The 27,167-nt window shown below is 41.9% G+C and overlaps 1 protein-coding gene across 1 annotated transcript in view; it reads right to left on the bottom strand.

Moving 5' to 3' along the window:
- Positions 1-8,887: 8,887 nt before the first annotated feature.
- The window catches only part of LOC139759971 (transmembrane anterior posterior transformation protein 1), a 170,593-nt gene continuing 152,313 nt past the window's right edge, over positions 8,888-27,167 (bottom strand). The window contains exon 9 of the mRNA XM_071682695.1: positions 8,888-19,674. Within this exon, the coding sequence (XP_071538796.1) occupies positions 18,909-19,674 (766 nt within the window). The 3' untranslated portion in view covers positions 8,888-18,908. The remainder of the gene's footprint in view (positions 19,675-27,167) is intronic.

Genomic DNA, 27,167 nt, shown 5'->3' on the forward strand with positions numbered 1-27,167 from the left:
TTCGAGCGATGTGGTATACCGGAGTTGACGTGCTGTCAGTGGATATAATCGGGGCATGTGAAGCGTCTGGGGTAAACCATGGAAAGCTGTGTAGGTATGTATATTTGCGTGTGTGGACGTATGTATATACATGTGTATGGGGGTGGGTTGGGTCATTTCTTTCATCTGTTTCCTTGCGCTACCTCGCAAACGCGGGAGACAGCGACAAAGCAAAAAAAAAAAAAAAAATATATATATATGTATATATGTCTCCCACGTTACCGAGGCTGCGCGAGGAAACAGACGAAAGAATGGCCCAACCCACCCACATACACATGTATATACATACACGTCCACACACACAAATATACATACCTATACAACTCAATGTACAAATATATATATACACACACAGACATATACATATATACACATGTACATAATTCATATTGTGTGCCTTTATTTATTCCCATCGCCACCTCGCCACACATGGAATAACAACCCCCTCCCCCCTCGTGTGTGCGAGGTAGCGTTAGGAAAAGACAACAAAGGCCACATTCGTTCACACTCAGTCTCTAGCTGTCATGTAATAATGCACTGAAACCACAGCTCCCTTTCCACATCCAGGCCCCACACAACTTTCCATGGTTTACCCCAGACGCTTCACATGCCCTGGTTCAATCCATTGACAGCACGTCGACCCCAGTATACCACATCGTTCCAATTCACTCTATTCCTTGCACGCCTTTCACCCTCCGGCATGTTCAGGCCCCAATCGCTCAAAATCTTTTTCACTCCATCTTTCCACTTCCAATTTGGTCTCCCACTTCTCCTCGTTCCCTCCACCTCTGACACATATATCCTCTCTGACAATCTTTCCTCACTCATTCTCTCCATGTGACCAAACCATTTCAAAACACCTTCTGCTCTCTCAACCACACTCTTTTTATTACCACACAGCTCTCTTACCCTATTATTACATACTCGATCAAACCACCTCACTCCACATATTGTCCTCAAACATCTCATTTCCAGCACATCCACCCTCCTCTGCACAACTCTATCCATAGCCCATACCTCGCAACCATATAACATTGTTGGAACCACTATCCCTTCAAACATACCCATTTTTGTTTCGGAGATAATGTTCTCGACTTCCACAAATTCTTGAACGCTCCCAGAAGTTTCGCCCCCTCCCCGACCCTATGATTCACTTCCGCTTCCATGGTTCCATCCACTGCCAAATCCACTCCCATATATTTAAAACACTTCACTTCTTCCAGTTTTTCTCAATTCAAACTTACCTTCCAGTTGACTTGTCCTTCAACCCTACTGTACCTAATAACCTTGCTCTTATTCACATTTACTCTCAGCTTTCTTCTTTCACACACTTTACCAAACTCAGTCACCAGCTTCTGCAGTTTCTCACACAAATCAGCCACCAGCGCTGTATCATCAGCGAACAATAACTGACTCACTTCCCAAGCTCTCTCATCCACAACAGACTGCATACTTGCCCCTGTTTCCAAAACTCTTGCATTCATCTCCCTAACAACCCCATCCATAAAGAAATTAAACAACAATGGAGACATCACACACCCCTGCCGCAAACCTACTTTCACTGAGAACCAATCACTTTCCTCTCTTCCTACATGAACACATGCCTTAAATCCTCGATAAAAACTTTTCACTGCTTCTAACAACTTGCCTCCCACACCATATATTCTTAATACCTTCCACAGAGCATCTCTATCAACTCTATCATATGCCTTCTCCAGATCCATAAATTGTACATGCAAATCCATTTGCTTTTCGAAGTATTTCTCACATACATCCTTCAAAGCAAACACCTGATCCACATATCCACTACCACTTCTGAAACCACACTGCTCTTCCCCAATCTGATGCTCTGTACATGCCTTCATCCTCTCAATCAATACCCTCCCATATAATTTACCAGGAATACTCAACAAACTTGTACCTCTGTAATCTGAGCACTCACTTTTATCCCCTTTGCCTTTGTACAATGGTACTATGCAAGCATTCCTCCAATCCTCAGGCACCTCACCATGAATCATACATACATTAAATAACCTTACCAACCAGTTAAGAATACAGTCACCCCCCTTTTTTAGTAACATCCACTGCAATACCATCCAAACCCGCCAACTTGCCGGCTTTCATTTCCGCAGAGCTTCTAATACCTCTTCTCTGTTTACCAAATCATTTTCCCTAACCCTCTCACTTTGCACACCAACTCGACCAAAACACCTTATATTTGCCACTCTATCATCGAACACATTCAACAAGCCTTCAAAATACTCACTCCATCTCCTCATATCACCACTACTTGTTATCACCTCCCCATTAGCCCCCTTCACTGAAGTTCCCATTTGTTCCCTTGTCTTACACACTTTATTTACCTCCTTCCAAAACATCTTTTTATTCTCCCTAAAATTTAATGATACTCTCTCACTCCAACTCTCATTTGCCCTCTTTTTCACCTCTTGCACCTTTCTCTTGACCTCCTGCCTCTTTCTTTTATACATCTCCCACTCATTTGCATTATTTCCCTGCAAAAATCATCCAAATGCCTCTCTCTTCTCTTTCACTAATAATCTTACTTCTTCATCCCACCACTCACTACCCTTTCTAATCTGCCCACCTCCCACCTTTCTCATGCCACAAGCATCTTTTGCACAAGCCATCACTGCTTCCCTAAATACATCCCATACCTCCCCCACTCCCCTTACGTCCTTTGTTCTCACCTTTTTCCATTCTGTACTCAGTCTCTCCTTGTACTTCCTCACACAAGTCTCCTTCCCAAGCTCACTTACTCTCACCACTCTCTTCACCCCAACATTCTCTCTTCTTTTCTGAAAACCTCTACAAATCTTCACCTTCGCCTCCACAAGATAATGATCAGACATCCCTCCAGTTGCATCTCTCAGCACATTAACATCCAAAAGTCTCTCTTTCACGCGCCTATCAATTAACACGTCATGCAATAATGCTCTATGTCCATCTCTCCAACTTACATACGTATACTTATGTATATCTCTCTTTTTAAACCAGGTATTCCCAATCACCAGTCCTTTTTCAGCACATAAATCTACAAGCTCTTCACCATTTCCATTGACAACACTGAACACCCCATGTACAACAATTATTCCCCCAACTACCACATTACTCACCATAGCATTCAAATCACCCATCACTATAACCCGGTCTCGTGCATCAAAACTACTAACACACTCACTCAGCTGCTCCCAAAACACTTGCCTCTTATGATCTTTCTTCTCATGCTCAGGTGCATATGCACCAATAATCACCCATCTCTCTCCATCCACTTTCTGTTTTACCCATATCAATCTAGAGTTTACTTTCTTACACTCTATCACATACTCCCACCACTCCTGTTTCAGGAGTAGGGTACTCCTTTTTTTTCATACTATTCGCCATTTCCCGCGTTAGCGAGGTCATGTTAAGAACAGAGGACTGGGCCTTTGAGGGAATATCCTCATCTGGCCCCTTCTATGTTCCTTCTTTTGGAATATTAAAAAAAAAAAAAAAAACAAGAGTTGTGCTTCCCTTCATCCATTCTTGTCAGTACCCCATCCTACAGGAAAACAGCATTGTTATAGGGAAAGATTAAACTAGGTAAATCTCCATTCAGAAAAAGAAGCAAAACTTTCATTCTGATGCTGTGTAAAGCAATCAATACACTAAATGAATTAATGATATTCTACACTGTACATAACCAAAGTTGCAACTAAATATCTTATCTAAATTAAAATCTGGAGTGGTTCTAACATAATATCTTCATGTGTCAATCTTGGATCAATAATCTAAAGGCCTTTACAACAACTGCTTGACAGATCTCAAAGACTTTCATGGCAAGTGCTCAAAATTTAGCCATTTACTACCTTTCAATTCTGAAACACTTCAGGATATATACTGCATTCAAACATTCTACCAAATGAATCTTGTTGTACTCCAAATTCTAGCTGATAAATATCCTCAAATAAATATGTCAGTAGTGACTAGAATGTTAATCTTTATAAGTAATAAAATACTTCTGGAAAAATGTCTTTTCAAAGTATATACTTAAATGATAGGGTATGTAATTAAACCCATACTTAGACAATGAAAAAGGGAATTGATTGAAAATCACACATAACACCAAAGAGGGCCTTTGATGTCGAAAGATTTAAGTGGCAAGATCATGGTGACTTCAAATTAAGCATAACCATTACTTGTTATTCCCTTATATCTTGAATAAATCCACCAATTCTTTTCCTTTAGCACAGAAACTGTGTTTAGTATTTCCAAGGTCTCTAGTAGTTTTCCAATCAGAATTCCTTCTTTCATGCCATTTCCTCTTTGTCAGGAATATGAGCTTTCTCTGGTCCAAAAATCATCAGTGACTTATGTCTTATCAACTTCCTGCTTTGCTAATCTTTCTATTCTGGTGCCATCCACTTTTCTACTGAATCCTTCAGTGATAATTCATCAATGTCCATGTCTTTAGCTTTCTTTAAAACTCCCTTACTGCTAACAAGAACTTATCCTGTATGCTCTACACTCTTCTAAGCCTTTTATTTACAGGATCATAACATTTCCTGATTTTTCTGATTCTTAGGTATATCATTCAACAGCTTTACTTAATTCCCTGTGTACCTCTGTTTCAGTATCCCTAGGACTCTATTTCACTGCATCAGTTTCACTCTGTTGAACAATCTCACATATTGCCCACTAATATATCTGGTTTCTCTACCCTATGTCTAAAGAAAAGGCTAAATTGAACTTTTTTTGCTTTCCATGCCTTTCATCCTTTCCTCTGGTTACATACTCTGAATCTCAACAACTAGATTAATTCTAAGTTTGAGTCTTTTGACTAGATTTTTCTATTCCATGTGATGATTTTCCATGATTTTTTATTTGATCCTTAGTTTCTCTGCTTCATCCTCTAACTGTGACAGCTTCTGATTCTGTTTCTCTGTAAGCTTAAATAGTTTCCCCAACCTCTTAATCTCAGATGACCCATCCTTAATCTCTCTCTACTTTTATCTTCATCTTTAGCAAGGCCCACATGGCTCTCATCCCCTGGTGTCCTTTCTGTGAATCTAGTAACAAATGTCTGAATGTGATACTCTTCCCTGTCTGACTCCAACTCAGTTTACATTGAATTCAAATTTTTTCACAGCTTAGCCATGTCTGTCTTTTTCATAACAGGCTTTGCCTAGCTTAGTCTGACTGGCTGATCTAATTTTCCTCCCCATTTGCCCTGTCTATGCATGTTACAGGCCCCAATTTGTTTTCCCAACCCTCTAAGAATAATGGTTAATCAGGTCTTTGGCTCAGAGTAGAACCTACCCAGAAAAGTATTTAATGCTCAGAGTAGAAACCACCCAGAAAAATATTTGATGCTCTGAGTAGAATCTACCCACAAAAATAATTGATGCTTGCTGGTACATATTAACACATATTTAGGAGACCAAATTGGGTTTGGGAAGATGGAATGAAAAAGATTTTGAGTGATCAGGGCCTGAACCTGTAGGAAGGTAAATGGCATGCATGGAATAGAGTGAATTGGAACAATTAAGTATCCTTTGGTCAACATACTGTCAATGGACTGAACCAAGGACATGGATAGGGAGCAGTGGTTTCAGTGCGTTACACATGACAGCTCAAGTATGGATGTGACTGGATGTGGCCTTTCTTTGTCTGTTTCCTGCCGCTATCTCGATGATGCAGGGGGCTGCAACAGGACAGGGGTGTTGTGGTATGTAAATGTACCATTTTATTCCTTGTCTTTCATGCATTTGTGCTGTTTCCTATGGGGCAGATATGGCACTGGAAATGGATGACAGTGAAGAAGTATAAATACGCACATGTGCATATATATCTATTTATTATTATACTTGAGTTCCATTTCCTGCATCAGTGAGGTAGCACCAGGAAATGGATGAAGAGTGGCCCATCCACACACACACACACATATATATATATATGTGTGATCGGGACCTGAACATGCAGGAGGGTGAAAGGAGGGCAAGGAATAGAGTGAACTGGAGCGATGTGGTATACCGGGGTTGACGTGCTGTCAGTGGATTGAAGCAGGGCATGTGAAGCGTCTGGGGTAAACCATGGAAAGCTGTGTAGGTATGTATATTTGCGTGTGTGGACGTATGTATATACATGTGTATGGGGGGGTTGGGCCATTTCTTTCGTCTGTTTCCTTGTGCTACCTTGCAAACGCGGGAGACAGCGACAAAGTATAATAAAATAATATAATATATATATATATATATATATATATATATATATATATATATATATATATATTTTTTTTTTTTTCATACTATTCGCCATTTCCCACCTCATCGAGGTAGCGTTAAGAACAGAGAACTGGGCCTCTGAGGAAACATCCTCACCCGGCCTCTTCTCTGTTCCTTCCTTTGGATGATTAAAGAAAAAAAAATGAGAGGGGAAGATTTCCAGCCCCCCCACTCCCTTCCCTTTTAGTCGCCTTCTACGACACGCAGGGAATACGTGGGAAGTATTCTTTCTCCCCTATCCCCAGGGATGCATATATATATATATATATATATATATATATATATATATATATATATATATATATATATATATGGATCAGATGTTTGCTTTGAAGAATGTACGTGAGAAATACTTAGAAAAGCAAATGGATTTGTATGTAGCATTTGTGGATCTGGAGAAGGCATATGATAGAGTTGATAGAGATGCTCTGTGGAAGGTATTAAGAATATATGGTGTGGGAGGAAAGTTGTTAGAAGCAGTGAAAAGTTTTTATCGAGGATGTAAGGCATGTGTGCGTGTAGGAAGAGAGGAAAGTGATTGGTTCTCAGTGAATGTAGGTTTGCGGCAGGGGTGTGTGATGTCTCCATGGTTGTTTAATTTGTTTATGGATGGGGTTGTTAGGGAGGTAAATGCAAGAGTTTTGGAAAGAGGGGCAAGTATGAAGTCTGTTGGGGATGAGAGAGCTTGGGAAGTGAGTCAGTTGTTGTTCGCTGATGATACAGCGCTGCTGGCTGATTCATGTGAGAAACTGCAGAAACTGGTGACTGAGTTTGGAAAAGTGTGTGGAAGAAGAAAGTTAAGAGTAAATGTGAATAAGAGCAAGGTTATTAGGTACAGTAGGGTTGAGGGTCAAGTCAATTGGGAGGTGAGTTTGAATGGAGAAAAACTGGAGGAAGTGAAGTGTATTAGATATCTGGGAGTGGATCTGGCAGCAGATGGAACCATGGAAGCGGAAGTGGATCATAGGGTGGGGGAGGGGGCGAAAATCCTGGGGGCCTTGAAGAATGTGTGGAAGTCGAGAACATTATCTCGGAAAGCAAAAATGGGTATGTTTGAAGGAATAGTGGTTCCAACAATGTTGTATGGTTGCGAGGCATGGGCTATGGATAGAGTTGTGCGCAGGAGGATGGATGTGCTGGAAATGAGATGTTTGAGGACAATGTGTGGTGTGAGGTGGTTTGATCGAGTGAGTAACGTAAGGGTAAGAGAGATGTGTGGAAATAAAAAGAGCGTGGTTGAGAGAGCAGAAGAGGGTGTTTTGAAGTGGTTTGGGCACATGGAGAGGATGAGTGAGGAAAGATTGACCAAGAGGATATATATGTCGGAGGTGGAGGGAACAAGGAGAAGAGGGAGACCAAATTGGAGGTGGAAAGATGGAGTGAAAAAGATTTTGTGTGATCGGGGCCTGAACATGCAGGAGGGTGAAAGGAGGGCAAGGAATAGAGTGAATTGGAGCGATGTGGTATACCGGGGTTGACGTGCTGTCAGTGGATTGAAGCAAGGCATGTGAAGCGTCTGGGGTAAACCATGGAAAGCTGTGTAGGTATGTATATTTGCGTGTGTGGACGTATGTATTTACATGTGTATGGGGGGGGTTGGGCCATTTCTTTCGTCTGTTTCCTTGCGCTACCTCGCAAACGCGGGAGACAGCGACAAAGTATAATATAAAATAATATATGTATATATATATATATATATATATATATATATATATATTATTATTTTTATTATTATAAAATAATATATATATATATATATATATATATATATATATATATATATATATATATTATTATTTTTATTATTATACTTTGTCGCTGTCTCCCGCGTTTGCGAGGTAGCGCAAGGAAACAGACGAAAGAAATGGCCCAACCACCCCCCCCATACACACGTATATACATACGTCCACACACGCAAATATACATACCTACACAGCTTTCCATGGTTTACCCCAGACACTTCACATGCCCTGCTTCAATCCACTGACAGCACGTCAACCCCGGTATACCACATCGCTCCAATTCACTCTATTCCTTGCCCTCCTTTCACCCTCCTGCATGTTCAGGCCCCGATCACACAAAATCTTTTTCACTCCATCTTTCCACCTCCAATTTGGTTTCCCTCTTCTCCTTGTTCCCTCCACCTCCGACACATATATCCTCTTGGTCAATCTTTCCTCACTCATCCTCTCCATGTGCCCAAACCACTTCAAAACACCCTCTTCTGCTCTCTCAACCATGCTCTTTTTATTTCCACACATCTCTCTTACCCTTACGTTACTCACTCGATCAAACCACCTCACACCACACATTGTCCTCAAACATCTCATTTCCAGCACATCCATCCTCCTGCGCACAACTCTATCCATAGCCCACGCCTCGCAACCATACAACATTGTTGGAACCACTATTCCTTCAAACATACCCATTTTTGCTTTCCGAGATAATGTTCTCGACTTCCACACATTCTTCAAGGCCCCCAGAATTTTCGCCCCCTCCCCCACCCTATGATCCACTTCCGCTTCCATGGTTCCATCCGCTGCCAGATCCACTCCCAGATATCTAAAACACTTCACTTCCTCCAGTTTTTCTCCATTCAAACTCACCTCCCAATTGACTTGACCCTCAACCCTACTGTACCTAATAACCTTGCTCTTATTCACATTTACTCTTAACTTTCTTCTTCCACACACTTTTCCAAACTCAGTCACCAGCTTCTGCAGTTTCTCACATGAATCATCCACCAGTGCTGTATCATCAGCGAACAACAACTGACTCACTTCCCAAGCTCTCTCATCCCCAACAGACTTCATACTTGCCCCTCTTTCCATATTTATTTTTATTTTTTTATTTATCTTGCTTTGTTGCTGTCTCCCGCATTTGCTAGGTAGCGCAAGGAAACAGATGAAAGAAATGGCCCAACCCACCCACATACACATGTATATACATACACGTCCACACACGCAAATATACATACCTATACATTTCAACGTATACATATATATACACACACAGAGATATACATATATACACATGTACACAATTCATACTGTCTGCCTTCATTCATTCCCATCGCCACCTCGCCACACATGAAATAAAAACCCTCTCCCCCCTCAGGTGCGTGAGGTAGCGCTAGGAAGACAACAAAGGCCCCATTCGTTCACACTCAGTCTCTAGCTGCCATGCAAAAATGCACTGAAGCCACAGCTCCCTTTCCACATCCAGGCCCCACAGAAAAACTTTCCATGGTTTACCCCAGACGCTTCACATGCCCTGGTTCAATCCATTGACAGCACGTCGACCCCGGTATACCACATCGTTCCAATTCACTCTATTGCTTGCATGCCTTTCACCCTCCTACATATTCAGGCCCCGCTCGCTCAAAATCTTTTTCACTCCATCTTTCCACCTCCAATTTGGTTTCCCACTTCTCCTCGTTCCCTCCACCTCTGACACATATATCCTCTTGGTCAATCTTTCCTCACTCATTCTCTCCATGTGACCAAACCATTTCAAAACACCCTCTTTTGCTCTCTCAACCACACTCTTTTTATTACCACACATCTCTCTTACCCTTACATTACTTACTCGATCAAACCATCTCACACCACATAATGTCCTCAAACATCTCATTTCCAGCACATCCACCATCCCCCGCACAACTCTATCGATAGCCCACGCCTTGCAACCATAAAACATTGGAACCACTATTCCTTCAAACATACCCATTTTTGCTTTTGGAGATAATGTTCTTGACTTTCACACATTCTTCAAGGCTCCCAGAATTTTCGCCCCCTCCCTATGATTCAGTTCCGCTTCCATGGTACCATCTGTTGCCAAATCCACTCCCAGATATCTCAAACACTTCACTTCCTCCAGCTTTTCTCCATTCAAACTTACCTCCCAATTGACTTGACTCTCAACCCTACTGTACCTAATAACCTTGCTCTTATTCACATTTACTGTCAACTTTCTTCTTTCACACACTTTACCAAACTCAGTCACCTGCTTCTGCAGTTTCTCACATGAATCAGCCACCAGCGCTGTATCATCAGCGAACAACAACCGACTCACTTCCCAAGCTCTCTCATTCACGATCAGACTGCATACTTGCCCCTCTTTCCAAAACCCTTGCATTCACCTCCGTAACAACCCCATCCATAAACAAATTAAACAACCATGGAGACATCACACACCCCTGCCACAAACCTACATTTACTGAGAACCAATCACTTTCCTTTCTTCCTACACGTACACATGCCTTACATCCGCGATACAAAATTTTCACTGCTTCTAACAACTTGCCTCCCACACTATATATTCTTAATACCTTCCACTGAGCATCTCTATCGACTCTGTCATATGCCTTCTCCAGATCCATAAATGCTACATACAAATCCATTTGCTTTTCTAAGTATTTCTCACATACATTCTTCAAAGCATAAAACCTGATCCACACATCCTCTACCACTTCTGAAACCACACTGCTCCTGCCCAATCTGATGCTCTGTACATGCCTTCACCCTCTCAATCAACACCGTCCCATATAATTTACCAGGAATACTCAACAAACTTATACCTCTGTAATTTGAGCACTCACCTTTGTCCCCTTTGCCTTTGTACAATGGCACTATGCAAGCATTCCGCCAATCCTCAGGGACCTAACCATGAGTCATACATACATTAAATAACCTTACCAACCAGTCAACAATAAAGTCATCCCCTCTTTTAATAAATTCCACTGCAATACCATCCAAACCCGCTGCCTTGCTGGCTTTCATCTTCCGTAAAGCTTTTACTACCTCTTCTCTGTTTACCAAATCATCCTCCCTAACCCTCTCACTTTGCACACCACCTCGACCAAAACACCCTATATCTGCCACTCTATCATCAAACACATTCAACAAACCTTCAAAATACTCACTCCATCTCCTTTTCACATCACCACTACTTGTTATCACCTCCCCATTAGCCCCCTTCACTGAGGTTCCCATTTGTTCCCTTGTCTTATGCACTTTATTTACCTCCTTCCAAAACATCTTCTTATTCTCCGTAAAATTTAATGATATTCTCTCACCCCAACTCTCATTTGCCCTCTTTATCACCTCTTGCACCTTTCTCTTGACCTCCTGCCTTTTTCTTTTATACATCTCCCAGTCATTTGCATTATTTCCCTGCAACAATCGTCCAAATGCCTCTCTCTTCTCTTTCACTAATAATCTTACTTTTTCATCCCACCACTCACTACCCTTTCTAATCTGCCCACCTCCCACGCTTCTCATGCCACAAGGATTTTTGCGCAAGCCATCACTGCTTCCCTAAATACATCCCATTCCTCCCCCACTCCCCTTACCTCCTTTGTTCTCACCCTTTTCCATTCTGTACTCAGTCTCTCCTGGTACTTCCTCACACAAGTCTCTTTCCCAAGCTCACTTACTCTCACCACTCTCTTCACCCCAACATTCTCTCTTCTTTTCTGAAAACCTCTACAAATCTTCACCTTCGCCTACACAAGATAATGATCAGACATCCCTCCAGTTGCACCTCTCAGCACATTAACATCCAAAAGTCTCTCTTTCGCACATCTATCAATTAACACGTAATCCAATTACGCTCTCTGGCCATCTCTCCTACTTACATACGTATACTTATGTATATCTCTTTTTAAACCAAGTTTTCCCAATCACCAATCCTTTTTCAGCACATAAATCTACAAGCTCTTCACCATTTCCATTTACAACACTGAACACCCCATGTATACCAATTATTCCCTCAACTGCCAAATTACTCACCTTTGCATTCAAATCACCCATCACTATAACCCGATCTCATGCATCAAAACTACTAACACACTCATTCAGCTGCTCCCAAAACACTTGCCTCTCATGATCTTTCTTCTCATGCCCAGGTGCATATGCACCAATAATCACCCATCTCTCTCCATCAACTTTCAGTTTTACCCATATCAATTTAGAGTTTACTTTCGTACACTCTATCACATACTCCCACAACTCCTGTTTCAGGAGTAGTGCTACTCCTTCCCTTGCTCTTGTCCTCTCACTAACCCCTGACTTTACTCCCAAGACATTCCCAAACCACTCTTCCCCTTTACCCTTGAGCTTCGTTTCACTCAGAGCTAAAACATCCAGGTTCCTTTCCTCAAACATACTAGCTATCTCTCCTTTTTTCTCATCTTGGTTACATTCACACACATTTAGACACCCCAATCTGAGCCTTTGAGGAGGATGAGCCCTCCCCATGTGACTCCTTCTTCTGTTTCCCCTTTTAGAAAGTTAAAATACAAGGAGGGGAGGGTTTCTAGCCCCCCACTCCTGTCCCCTTTAGTCGCCTTCTACAACACGTGAGGAATGCGTGGGAAGTATTCTTTCTCCCCTATCCCCAGGGATGATATATATTGGGGAAGAGCAGTGTGGTTTCAGAAGTGGTAGAGGATGTGTGGATCAGGTGTTTGCTTTGAAGAATGTATGTGAGAAATACTTAGAAAAGCAAATGGATTTGTATGTAGCATTTATGGATCTGGAGAAGGCATATGATAGAGCTGATAGAGATGCTCTGTGGAAGGTATTAAGAATATATGGTGTGGGAGGCAAGTTGTTAGAAGCAGTGAAAAGTTTTTATCGAGGATGTAAGGCATGTGTACGTGTAGGAAGAGAGGAAAGTGACTGGTTCTCAGTGAATGTAGGTTTGCGGCAGGGGTGTGTGATGTCTCCATGGTTGTTTAATTTGTTTATGGATGGGGTTGTTAGGGAGGTGAATGCAAGAGTTTTGGAAAGAGGGGCAAGTATGAAGTCTGTTGGGGATGAGAGAGCTTTGGAAGTGAGTCAGTTGTTGTTCGCTGATGATACAGCGCTGGTGGCTGATTCATGTGAGAAACTACAGAAGCTGGTGACTGAGTTTGGTAAAGTGTGTGAAAGAAGAAAGTTAAGAGTAAATGTGAATAAGAGCAAGGTTATTAGGTACAGTAGGGTTGAGGGTCAAGTCAATTGGGAGGTGAGTTTGAATGGAGAAAAACTGGAGGAAGTGAAGTGTTTTAGATATCTGGGAGTGGATCTGGCAGCGGATGGAACCATGGAAGCGGAAGTGGATCATAGGGTGGGGGAGAGGGCGAAAATTCTGGGAGCCTTGAAGAATGTGTGGAAGTCGAGAATATTATCTCGGAAAGCAAAAATGGGTATGTTTGAAGGAATAGTGGTTCCAACAATGTTGTATGGTTGCGAGGCGTGGACTATGGATAGAGTTGTGCGTAGGAGGATGGATGTGCTGGAAATGAGATGTTTGAGGACAATGTGTGGTGTGAGGTGGTTTGATCGAGTAAGTAACGTAAGGGTAAGAGACATGTGTGGAAATAAAAAGAGCGTGGTTGAGAGAGCAGAAGAGGGTGTTTTGAAATGGTTTGGTCACATGGAGAGAATGAGTGAGGAAAGATTGACCAAGAGGATATATGTGTCGGAGGTGGAGGGAACGAGGAGAAGAGGGAGACCAAATTGGAGGTGGAAAGATGGAGTGAAAAAGATTTTGTGTGATCGGGGCCTGAACATGCAGGAGGGTGAAAGGAGGGCAAGGAATAGAGTGAATTGGAGCGACGTGGTATACCGGGGTTGACGTGCTGTCAGTGGATTGAATCAAGGCATGTGAAGTGTCTGGGGTAAACCATGGAAAGCTGTGTAGGTATGTATATTTTGCGTGTGTGGACGTATGTATATACATGTGTATGGGGGTGGGTTGGGCCATTTCTTTCGTCTGTTTCCTTGCGCTACCTCGCAAACGCGGGAGACAGCGACAAAGCAAAAAAAAAAAAAAAAAAAAATATATATGTATATATGTGATTCATGTGAGAAACTGCAGAAGCTGGTGACTGAGTTTGGTAAAGTGTGCGAAAGAAGAAAGTTAAGAGTAAATGTGAATAAGAGCAACGTTATTAGGTACAGTGGAGTTGAGGGTCAAGTCAATTGGGAGGTAAGTTTGAATGGAGAAAAACTGGAGGAAGTAAAGTGTTTTAGATATCTGGGAGTGGATCTGGCAGCGGATGGAACCATGGAAGCGGAAGTGGATCATAGGGTGGGGGAGGGGGCGAAAGTCCTGGTAGCCTTGAAGAATGTGTGGAAGTCGAGAACATTATCTCGGAAAGCAAAAATGGGTATGTTTGAAGGAATAGTGGTTCCAACAATGTTGTATGGTTGCGAGGCGTGGGCTATGGATTGAGTTGTGCGCAGGAGGGTGGATGTGCTGGAAATGAGATGTTTGAGGACAATGTGTGGTGTGAGGTGGTTTGATCGAGTAAGTAATGTAAGGGTAAGAGAGATGTGTGGAAATAAAAAGAGCGTGGTTGAGAGAGCAGAAGAGGGTGTTTTGAAATGGTTTGGGCACATGTAGAGAATGAGTGAGGAAAGATTGACCAAGAGGATATATGTGTCGGAGGTGGAGGGACGAGAAGTGGGAGACCAAATTGGAGATGGAAAGATGGAGTGAAAAAGATTTTGTGTGATCGGGGCCTGAACATGCAGGAGGGTGAAAGGAGGGCAAGGAATAGAGTGAATTGGAGCGATGTGGTATACCGGGGTTGACGTGCTGTCAGTGGATTGAATCAAGGCATGTGAAGCGTCTGGGGTAAACCATGGAAAGCTGTGTAGGTATGTATATTTGCGTGTGTGGACGTATGTATATACATGTGTATGGGGTGGGTTGGGCCATTTCTTTCGTCTGTTTCCTTGCGCTACCTCGCAAACGTGGGAGACAGCGACAAAGTATAATAAAATAAATAAATAAAATATATGAAAAATGTAAGAAATAATCTAGAAATATATATATACATGGAGGTATATATATACGTGGGAGGTGGGTTGATTAGAAAGGGTAGTGAGTGGTGGGATGAAGAAGTAAGATTACTAGTGAAAGAGAAGAGAGAGGCATTTGGATGATTTTTGCAGGGAAAAAATGCAACTGAGTGGGAGATGTATAAAAGAAAGAGACAGGAGGTCAAGAGAAAGGTGCAGGAGGTGAAAAAGAGGGCAAATGAGAGTTGGGGTGAGAGAGTATCATTAAATTTAGGGAGAATATAAAGATGTTCTGGAAGGAGGTAAATAAAGTGCGTAAGACAAGGGAGCAAAGGGGAACTTCAGTGAAGGGCGCTAATGGGGAGGTGATAACAAGTAGTGGTGATGTGAGAAGGAGATGGAGTGAGTATTTTGAAGGTTTGTTGAATGTGTTTGATGATAGAGTGGCAGATATAGGGTGTTTTGGTAGAGGTGGTGTGCAAAGTGAGAGGGTTAGGGAAAATGATTTGGTAAACAGAGAAGAGGTAGTAAAAGGTTTGCGGAAGATGAAAGCCGGCAAGGCAGCAGGTTTGGATGGTATTGCAGTGGAATCTATTAAAAAAAGGGGGTGACTGTATTGTTGACTGGTTGGTATGGTTATCTAATGTATGTATGACTCATGGTGAGGTGCCTGAGGATTGGCGGAATGCGTGCATAGTGCCATTGTACAAAGGCAAAGGGGATAACAGTGAGTGCTCAAATTACAGAGGTATAAGTTTGTTGAGTATTCCTGTTAAATTATATGGGAGGGTATTGATTGAGAGGGTGAAGGCATGTACAGAGCATCAGATTGGGGAAGAGCATTGTGGTTTCAGAAGTGGTAGAGGATGTGTGGATCAGGTGTTTGCTTTGAAGAATGTATGTGAGAAATACTTAGAAAAGCAAATGGATTTGTATGTAGCATTTATGGATTTGGAGAGGGCATATGATAGAGTTGATAGAGATGCTCTGTGGAAGGTATTAAGAATATATGGTGTGGGAGGCAAGTTGTTAGAAGCAGTGAAAAGTTTGTATCGAGGATGTAAGGCATGTGTACGTGTAGGAAGAGAGGAAAGTGATTGGTTCTCAGTTAATGTAGGTTTGCGGCAGGGGTGTGTGATGTCTCCATGGTTGTTTAATTTGTTTATGGATGGGGTTGTTAGGGAGGTGAATGCAAGAGTTTTGGAAAGAGGAGCAAGTATGAAGTCTGTTGTGGATGACAGAGCTTGGGAAGTGAGTCAGTTGTTGTTCGCTGATGATACAGCCCTGGTGGCTGATTCATGTGAGAAACTGCAGAAGTTGGTGACTGAGTTTGGTAAAGTGTGTAAAAGAAAAAAGTTAAGAGTAAATGTGAATAAGAGCAAGGTTATTAGGTACAGTAGGGTTGAGGGTCAAGTCAATTGGGAGGTAAGTTTGAATGGAGAAAAACTGGAGGAAGTAAAGTGTTTTAGATATCTGGGAGTGGATCTGGCAGCGGATGGAACCATGGAAGCGGAAGTGAATCATAGGGTGGGGGAGGGGGCGAAAATCATGGGAGCCTTGAAGAATATGTGGAAGTCGAGAACATTATCTCGGAAAGCAAAAATGGCTATGTTTGGAGGAATAGTGGTTCCAACAATGTTGTATGGTTGCGAGGTGTGGGCTATGGATAGAGGTGTGTGCAGGAGGGTGGATGTGCTGGAAATGAGATGTTTGAGGACAATGTGTGGTGTGAGGTGGTTTGATCGAGTAAGTAATGTAAGGGTAAGAGAGATGTGCGGAAATAAAAAGAGCGTGGTTGAGAAGCAGAAGAGGGTGCTTTGAAATGGTTTGGGCACATGGAGAGAATGAGTGAGGAAAGATTGACCAAGAAGATATATGTGTTGGAGGTGGAGGGAACGAGGAGAAGTGGGAGACCAAATTGGAGGTGGAAAGATGGAGTGAAAAAGACTTTGAGTGATCGGGGCCTGAACATGCAAGAGGGTGAAAGGCGGGCAAGGAATAGAGTGAACTGGATCGATGTGGTATACCGGGGTTGACGTGCTGTCAGTGGATTGAATCAGGGCAATGTGAAGTGTCTGGGGTAAACCATGGAAAGTTCTGTGGGGCCTGGATGTGGAAAGGGAGCTGTGGTTTCGGGCATTATTGCATGACAGCTAGAGACTGAGTGTGAATGAATGGGGCCTTTGTTGTCTTTTCCTAGCGCTACCTCGCACATATGAGGGGGGAGGGCGATGTTATTCTATGTGTGGTGAGGTGGCGATGGGAATGAATGAAGGCAGACAGTGTGAACTGTGTGCATGTGTATATATGTATGTGTCTGTGTGTGTATACATATGTGTAAATTGAGATGTATAGGTATGTATATTTGCGTGTGTGGACATGTATGTATATATATGTGTATGGGGGTGGGTTGGGCCATTTCTTTCGTCTGTTTCCTTGAGCTACCTCGCAAGGCATGTACCATGTCTTTACTCCTATGAATGTATGCACACACACACACATACACACACACACACACACACACACACACACACACACACACACACACAAACTTGCACACGTGTCCATTGTATTAGTCAGTTCTTAGGGGGAATGAACAGCTATGTGGACTGTGGACTGGCTTCCATAAAGCCATAAAAAGGATTTGAACCTACGCAGGTGTGAGTGTGAGTATGTGTGTTCACATAGAGATCTATATATATGCATTTGGAAGATACTCTGATTTAAAATAACAAAAAGGAGAGTGATATCAAAAAGTGATACCAAGAATATTATCCTATTAACAAGTTCCACAAACTAGGGGGCAAACCAGACTAGTTACAATGCCAGAAAGGATCTTGTGTTGATATGCAACAGGGTCCCATGCCAATGTGCTTCCAGAGGATTTAGTATGCAGCCATTCACATTTGAGAAACAAGAAGAAGTGGTTCAGGGTGTTTCATGAGGATGACACAAACATAAAGACTTGCACAAGAAGAAGTGGTTCAGGGTGTTTCATGAGGATGACACAAACATAAAGACTTGCACAAGTATGATGTCATTCATGAAGAATAGCACTGGACATAAATTAATCATCATATCACACTATGGGATTGAAAAATCATATCATATAACCTATTTAAACATAAATTACAGCACTAGATTCTTGAAATATACTTAAATGACAAATAGTATATCTACCATATATAAAGATAACAGACTTGGCCTGAAGTGATGCTGTTCATAACACCAGGGTGAATATATGGAACTGCCCCTTCTCACAATAACACTTCTCGTCTATGCCCACATTAACCCTACAGCAAAACAGGACTGCTACTCATTCTTTAAATTGACAATATCATTTTAGGGACTGCAATTGTCTTAAGTAACTGCTTTTCAAAATATATCCTCGAATAAACCTTTGTGTCTTTTCCTGTTACCTTCTTTTACCTTCCTCCAGGTGTTCAGGCTGAAGCAAAACTAATCCCTTCCACACATTATTATTTTCCAGCACAAGCAGAATTAAGTGGCCTCTGCTTAAATGTGATATTCAAATCACTCTTTAAGTAAATGTTTTGAATGCTGCTGCAGACTTGCTAGTAACCAAAATATTTGGTAAATCTCTTTATGCATCAACTTAATTTGCATGTAGGAAAAATAGTATATGACGATGATCATATCTAACCACAGAATTTCAGGATATAGTTCCTGAAACGTTGCTAAAACAGACTGAAAGATTACTAATTAGGTTTCATTTAGTAGTTTCCAAAGTAGCTTTATATATTAAACCCAAAGAAACAATCGTTTCATAAAATCATAGCAAATCTCCAGTGTCTGTTGATCCTCTATATCTTAATGAATCACATGACAAGAAAGGTGGCCTTTTAAATTTTCTCATCTCAGCTGATGTGTCAGTTTCCATTAAAGTTTTTTCTTGGAAGGGTCCTGGAACTGGAGAAACAGTTTGAATATGTTCTCCATGGTCTTCTGCAATGGCTGATGCATTTGCTGTTGGTAAAACTCCAGGGGTGGGGGGAAGAGATGATGACTGTTGTTCTGAAGAACTATCAGCTGCATCTGAATTCTCTGCTGAAACAATGCTTTCTAGTGATTGCTGCAGTCGGTATTGTCTTGTAGCATCGCTAGTGAATGGACCTTCGTTGATTCCTACACTGGAAAGGTTGACCATGCTATTTGCCATTAGTCCTTTTTTAGATTCACCAAAGAACTCTAAGGAGTCACTCCTTGGAGGGGGAACTGATGAGGGAGTTGAAACAATGGAGGATGATGAAGGTGGTGCCATCTCAGGTGTTGGAGTGAGAGCTTTGTAGGGCAATTTCTCCTGTACAGGTGAAGCTTCAGGAGGAAGGCTCCTCCCTCGTATTGGACTAGTGGCTGCTTCTACTTTTAAAGGCTCTTCTTTCAAGTTAACCCCAGCTGAGGTGATACTGCTGCAACTGCTACTGTTGGATTTCTTTTTCTCTGTAGATTCACACATAGATTCATTTCTGGAACGGCGCTTTTCAGCACTTTCAATTAGGTCACAGGCTTTCCCCAAAATGATAATACCATTTAACACCCTGAAAAATCATCATCAGCTATTTAGTGTTAATGATAACTGATGAACTGAAATTAGAGTATCAACTAAAACTATATTTTTGCTACTGGCACATTCTAATGAACACCAAGTTACCATATACTTTATGTAAAACTGAATTTCTTTTCATTCCCATATGCAGCTACACTTAAGTAATATGTACTGAACCCAAAAAAAAGTGATCCTAAGATACGCAGGCTTATGGTGACAAAAACAGAAATGAATGGCTAGTGAAAGATCAGATGATGAGGTCATGGATATTTTATTCAAAGTACTGTAACAAGCTTGCAAGTGAAAAGTGGTAAATCAGACTAAGTAAAGAATAACAGGTAGATAAAGAAGAAAATAGTGAAAAGGATACAAGGAGAAGAAATATCTTTCTAATAGTTTTATACACAAATGTAGATGGTCTTTTATCTAAGCTAAAAGAAACTGAAGATCTAATCAAAGATAAGCAGCCAGGGGTAATATGCATAACAAAGACAAAACTAGAGGAAGAAATAGGGAATGAATTTATAAATACTGAGTTATGATAAAGTTTTCGAAGGAAAGACAACAAAGGGGAAAAAAGTAATGATCATGAAAGGAAAAACTGAAACTGTGAAGTATGCATTGGTATGTATATGCACCTGTAAATATGAGGACTCTGCAAGGATGAAATGAAGCATTTTTGGAGAAAATTGAATGACTGTATTAATGGGTGTGAAATGGAGAGAAAGGTGGTTGTAATGATTGATATGAGTGCGAAGGTGGGATGCGATGAAACTGGCAAGATAGTTGGTAAATGGGGAATGTCTGGAGTAAATGAAAATGGAGGCTATCTTGTGGATATCTATGCTGACAGGGATTCAATCCTTGCAAACACCTTTTTCAGAACAAGATGATCCATAGATATGCTTGGATGAGAAATGATGGAAGAGAAGAACAAAAGGGTTAGAGTGACTATGTGGCAGAGGATGAAAGGTTGAGAAAGGATGTGCTGGATGCTAGAGTTGTGCGAGGTCTCTTTGGAAATTCTGACCATTTGCAGTTCTTGTGGAAGTGAGGATCAGAGAAAGTGGAGGTATGGCATATGGAAGAATGAAGAAGTAAAAGTGTTGGCAAGTGAGATGATGAATCAGAAAAAATGCAAGGAGTATGAAAGAAGGGAGACAGAAAATTTAGATTAATTTGCAGTAAATATAGGAAAGAAGTCATGTGTGAATGAGGTTTTAAAAATCATGAGAAAGATTGTCAAAGTTTCTAGAATCAGTAGTTGGATACAAGGTTGTGAGATATAAGAATAAAAGTGGAAATGCATTTGGAGGATGGTTGGTATTAGAAATGCTGTGGAAAAAAAGAAAAAGGCATATGGAAGATTGCTCAAAAGGAATGCACCAGTGGAAGTTCAGCAAAGATGGAGGGATGAATATAAGATGTATAAGCAGAATGCTATGGAAGGAGGTGAAAAGGAAAGAGGTGGATGTAAGAGTGGATATGTTTATGTGAGAAGTAAAGAAGGGAAGTTGCTGAATCAAAAGGAGGTAGTTAAAAGAAGATAGAAATAATATTTTAAAGAACTGATGAACCTGTAAGAAGGTGATGCTGCAGTTGTTACATGCATGGGTATGTAGGATGGAAGGAAGATGATAAAAGTGCAGGGGCCTACAGCAAAAAGCATTATCTCGGAAAGCAAAAATGGGTATGTTTGAAGGAATAGTGGTTCCAACAATGTTGTATGGTTGTGAGGCGTGGGCTATGGATAGAGTTGTGCGCAGGAGGATGGATGTGCTGGAAATGAGATGTTTGAGGACAATGTGTGGTGTGAGGTGGTTTGATCGAGTGAGTAACGTAAGGGTAAGAGAGATGTGTGGAAATAAAAAGAGCGTGGTTGAGAGAGCAGAAGAGGGTGTTTTGAAATGGTTTGATCACATGGAGAGAATGAGTGAGGAAAGATTGACCAAGAGGATATATGTGTCGGAGGTGGAGGGAACAAGGAGAAGAGGGAGACCAAATTGGAGGTGGAAAGATGGAGTGAAAAAGATTTTGTGTGATCGGGGCCTGAACATGCAGGAGGGTGAAAGGAGGGCAAGGAATAGAGTGAATTGGAGCGATGTGGTATACCGGGGTTGACGTGCTGTCAGTGGATTGAATCAGGGCATGTGAAGCGTCTGGGGTAAACCATGGAAAGCTGTGTAGGTATGTATATTTGCGTGTGTGGACGTATGTATATACATGTGTATGGGGGGGTTGGGCCATTTCTTTCGTCTGTTTCCTTGTGCTACCTCGCAAACGCGGGAGACAGCGACAAAGTATAATAAATAAATAAATATATATATATATTTTTTATTTTTTATTATACTTTGTCGCTGTCTCCCGCATTTGCGAGGTAGCGCAAGGAAACAGACGAAAAAAATGGCCCAACCCCCCCCATACACATGTATATACATACGTCCACACACGCAAATATACATACCTACACAGCTTTCCATGGTTTACCCCAGACGCTTCACATGCCCTGATTCAATCCACTGACAGCACGTCAACCCCGGTATACCACATCGCTCCAATTCACTCTATTCCTTGCCCTCCTTTCACCCTCCTGCATGTTCAGGCCCCGATCACACAAAATCTTTTTCACTCCATCTTTCCACCTCCAATTTGGTCTCCCTCTTCTCCTCGTTCCCTCTACCTCCGACACATATATCCTCTTGGTCAATCTTTCCTCACTCATTCTCTCCATGTGATCAAACCATTTCAAAACACCCTCTTCTGCTCTCTCAACCACGCTCTTTTTATTTCCACACATCTCTCTTACCCTTACGTTACTTACTCGATCAAACCACCTCACACCACACATTGTCCTCAAACATCTCATTTCCAGCACATCCATCCTCCTGCGCACAACTCTATCCATAGTCCACGCCTCGCAACCATACAACATTGTTGGAACCACTATTCCTTCAAACATACCCATTTTTTGCTTTCCGAGATAATGTTCTCGACTTCCACACATTCTTCAAGGCTCCCAGAATTTTCGCCCCCTCCCCCACCCTATGATCCACTTCCGCTTCCATGTTTCCATCCGCTGCCAGATACACTCCCAGATATCTAAAACACTTCACTTCCTCCAGTTTTTCTCCATTCAAACTCACCTCCCAATTGACTTGACCCTCAACCCTACTGTACCTAATAACCTTGCTCTTATTCACATTTACTCTTAACTTTCTTCTTTCACACACTTTACCAAACTCAGTCACCAGCTTCTGCAGTTTCTCACATGAATCAGCCACCAGCGCTGTATCATCAGCGAACAACAACTGACTCACTTCCCAAGCTCTCTCATCCCCAACAGACTTCATACTTGCCCCTCTTTCCAAAACTCTTGCATTCACCTCCCTAACAACCCCATCCATAAACAAATTAAACAACCATGGAGACATCACACACCCCTGCCGCAAACCTACATTCACTGAGAACCAATCACTTTCCTCTCTTCCTACACGTACACATGCCTTACATCCTCGATAAAAACTTTTCACTGCTTCTAACAACTTGCCTCCCACACCATATATTCTTAATACCTTCCACAGAGCATCTCTATCAACTCTATCATATGCCTTCTCCAGATCCATAAATGCTACATACAAATCCATTTGCTTTTCTAAGTATTTCTCACATACATTCTTCAAAGCAAACACCTGATCCACACATCCTCTACCACTTCTGAAACCACACTGCTCTTCCCCAATCTGATGCTCTGTACATGCCTTCACCCTCTCAATCAATACCCTCCCATATAATTTACCAGGAATACTCAACAAACTTATACCTCTGTAATTTGAGCACTCACTCTTATCCCCTTTGCCTTTGTACAATGGCACTATGCACGCATTCCGCCAATCCTCAGGCACCTCACCGTGAGTCATACATACATCAAATAACCTTACCAACCAGTCAACAATACAGTCACCCCCTTTTTTAATAAATTCCACTGCAATACCATCCAAACCTGCTGCCTTGCCGGCCTTCATCTTCTGCAAAGCTTTTACTACCTCTTCTCTGTTTACCAAATCATTTTCCCTAACCCTCGCACTTTGCACACCACCTCGACCAAAACACCCTATATCTGCCACTCTATCATCAAACACATTCAACAAACCTTCAAAATACTCACTCCATCTCCTTCTCACATCACCACTACTTGTTATCACCTCCCCATTTGCGCCCTTCACTTAAGTTCCCATTTGCTCCCTTGTCTTACGCACTTTATTTACCTCCTTCCAGAACATCTTTTTATTCTCCCTAAAATTTAATGATACTCTCTCACCCCAACTCTCATTTGCCCTTTTTTTCACCTCTTGCACCTTTCTCTTGACCTCCTGTCTCTTTCTTTTATACGTCTCCCACTCAATTGCATTTTTTCCCTGCAAAAATCGTCCAAATGCCTCTCTCTTCTCTTTCACTAATACTCTTACTTCTTCATCCCACCACTCACTACCCTTTCTAATCAACCCACCTCCCACTCTTCTCATGCCGCAAGCATCTTTTGTGCAATCCATCACTGATTCCCTAAATACATCCCATTCCTCCCCCACTCCCCTTACTTCCATTGTTCTCACCTTTTTCCATTCTGTACTCAGTCTCTCCTGGTACTTCCTCACACAAGTCTCCTTCCCAAGCTCACTTACTCTCACCACCCTCTTCACCCCAACATTCACTCTTTTTTTCTGAAAACCCATACAAATCTTCACCTTAGCCTCTACAAGATAATGATCAGACATCCCTCCAGTTGCACCTCTCAGCACATTAACATCCAAAAGTCTCTCTGAGTGGCGAGGTGGCGATGGGAATGAATAAAGGCAGACAATGTGAATTGTGTGCATGGGTATATATGTATGTGTCTGTGTGTGTATATATATGTGTACATTGAGATGTATAGGTATGTATATTTGCGTGTGTGGACGTGTGTGTAAATACATGTGTATGGGGGTGGGTTGGGCCATTTCTTTCGTCTGTTTCCTTGTGCTACCTCACAAATGCGGGAGACAGCGACAAAGCAAAATAAATAAATAAATAATAATAAATACACATTTATTTACTGTCTGCCTTTATTTATTCCCATCGCCACCCCGCCACACATGAAATAACAACCCCCTCCCCCCGCATGTGTGCAAGGTAGTGCTAGGAAAAGACAACAAAGGCCCCATTTGTTCACACTCAGTCTCTAGCTGTCATGTAATAATGCACCAAAACCACAGCTCCCTTTCCACATCCAGGCCCCACAGAACTTTCCATGGTTTACCTCAGATGCTTCACATGCCCTGGTTCAATCCACTGACAGCACGTCGACCCCAGTATACCACATCGTTCCAATTCACTCTATTCCTTGCACTCCTTTCACCCTCCTGATGTTCAGGCCCCGATCACTCAAAATCTTTTTCACTCCATATTTCCACCTCCAATTTGGTCTCCCACCTCTCCTCGTTCCCTCCACCTCTGACACATATATCCTCTTGGTCAATCTTTCCTCACTCATTCCCTCCATATGACCAAACCATTTCAAAACACCCTCTTCTGCTCTCTCAACCACACTTTTTTTTATTTCCACACATCTCTCTTACCCTTACATTACTTACTTGATCAAACCACCTCACACCACATATTGTCCTCAAACATCTCATTTCCAGCACATCCATCCTCCTGCACACAGCTCTATCCATAGCCCAAGCCTCGCAACCATACAACATTGTTGGAACCACTATTCCTTCAAACATACCCATTTTTACTTTCCGAGATAATGTTCTCGACTTCCAAATATTCTTTATTTATTCTTTATTTATTCTATTGAAGAATAATATACATACACATGCATATACTTATATACCACATGTACATATTCATACTTGCTTGCCCTCATCCATTCCTGTAGCTACCCCACCCCAAAGGAAGCAGCATCATTACCCCTAACTTCAGCGAGGTAGCACCAAGAAAACAGACAATAAAGGCTATATTTGTTCACACTCATTCTCTACCTGTCATGTGTGATGCACCTAAACCACAGCTCCCCATCCACATCCAGGCACCATAGACCATTCCATGGTTTATCCAAGATGCTTCACATGCCCTGGTCCAGTCCATTGACAGCATGTCAACCCAAGTATACCACATTGTTCTAATTCACTCTATTCCTTGCATGCACGATTCTCACCCTCTTGTATGTTCAATCCCTGATTGCTCAAAATCTTTTTCACTCCATCCTTCCAACTCCAATTTGGGTGACTGCTGCTCCTTGTTCCTTCGGTTGACTGCTTCTCCTTGTTCCTTTGGTTGACTGCTTCTCCTTGTTCCTTCCACCTCAGACACATACATCCTCTTTGTCAATCTTTCCTCACTTATTCACACCATATGTCCAAACCATTTCAGCACATCCTCTTCTGCTCTCTCAACCACACTCTTTTTACCTCCACACATCTCTCTTACCCTTTCATTATTTACTCGATCAAACTACCTCACCACATTGTCCTGAAACATTTCATATCCAACATAACCACCCTCCTCCCTACAACCCTATCTCTGGTCCATGCCTTGCAACCAAACAACATTGTTGGAACTACCATTCCTTCAAACATACCCATTTTTGCTTTTCGAGATAATGTTCTCTACTTTAACACATTCTTCATTGCCCCCATAACCTTCATCCCCTCCCCCACCCTGTGTCTCAATTCCGCTTCAATGGTTCCATTCACTGTTAAGACCACTCCCAGATATCTAAGACTTCAATTACTCTAATTTTTCTCCATTCAAACTTACCTCCTAATTAACTTGTCCCTCAGCCCTACTGAACCTAACAACCTTGCTCTTATTCACATTTGCTCTCATCTTTCTTCTTTCACAGACTTTTCCAAGCTCAGTCATCAATTTATGCAGTTTCTCACACAAATCAGCCACTAGAGATGTATCCTCAGCAAACAAAAACTGACTCACTTCCCAAGCCCTCTCATCCCTAACACTGCATACTTGCCCCTCCCTCCAAAACTCTTGCATTTACCTCCCTAACCATCCCACCTATAAACAAACTGAACAACCATGGGGACATCACACTCCTGCTGCAAACCGACATTCACTGGGAAGCAATCACTCTCCTCTCTTCCTACTCGTACACATGCCTTACATCCTTAGTAATAACTTTTCACTGCTTCTAGCAACTTATATTCCACACCCATATACTCTTAAGACCTTCCACAAAGGTAGATATGTAGTATGTTTGAGGATAGAAACCTGGATGTTCTAGCTCTGAGTGAAATGAAGCTTACGGGTAAAGGGGAAGAGTGGTTTGGGAAAGTCTTGGGAGTAAAGTCAGGGGTTGGCGAGAGGACAAGAGCTAGGGAAATAACAGCGCTACTCCTGAGGCAGGAGTTGTGGGAGTATGTGACAAAGTGTAAGAATAAATTCTAGAATGATGTGGGTAAAACTAAAGGTGGATGGAGAGAGATG

Source organism: Panulirus ornatus, chromosome 3 (assembly GCF_036320965.1).
Source record: "Panulirus ornatus isolate Po-2019 chromosome 3, ASM3632096v1, whole genome shotgun sequence".
Taxonomy (NCBI): domain Eukaryota; kingdom Metazoa; phylum Arthropoda; class Malacostraca; order Decapoda; family Palinuridae; genus Panulirus; species Panulirus ornatus.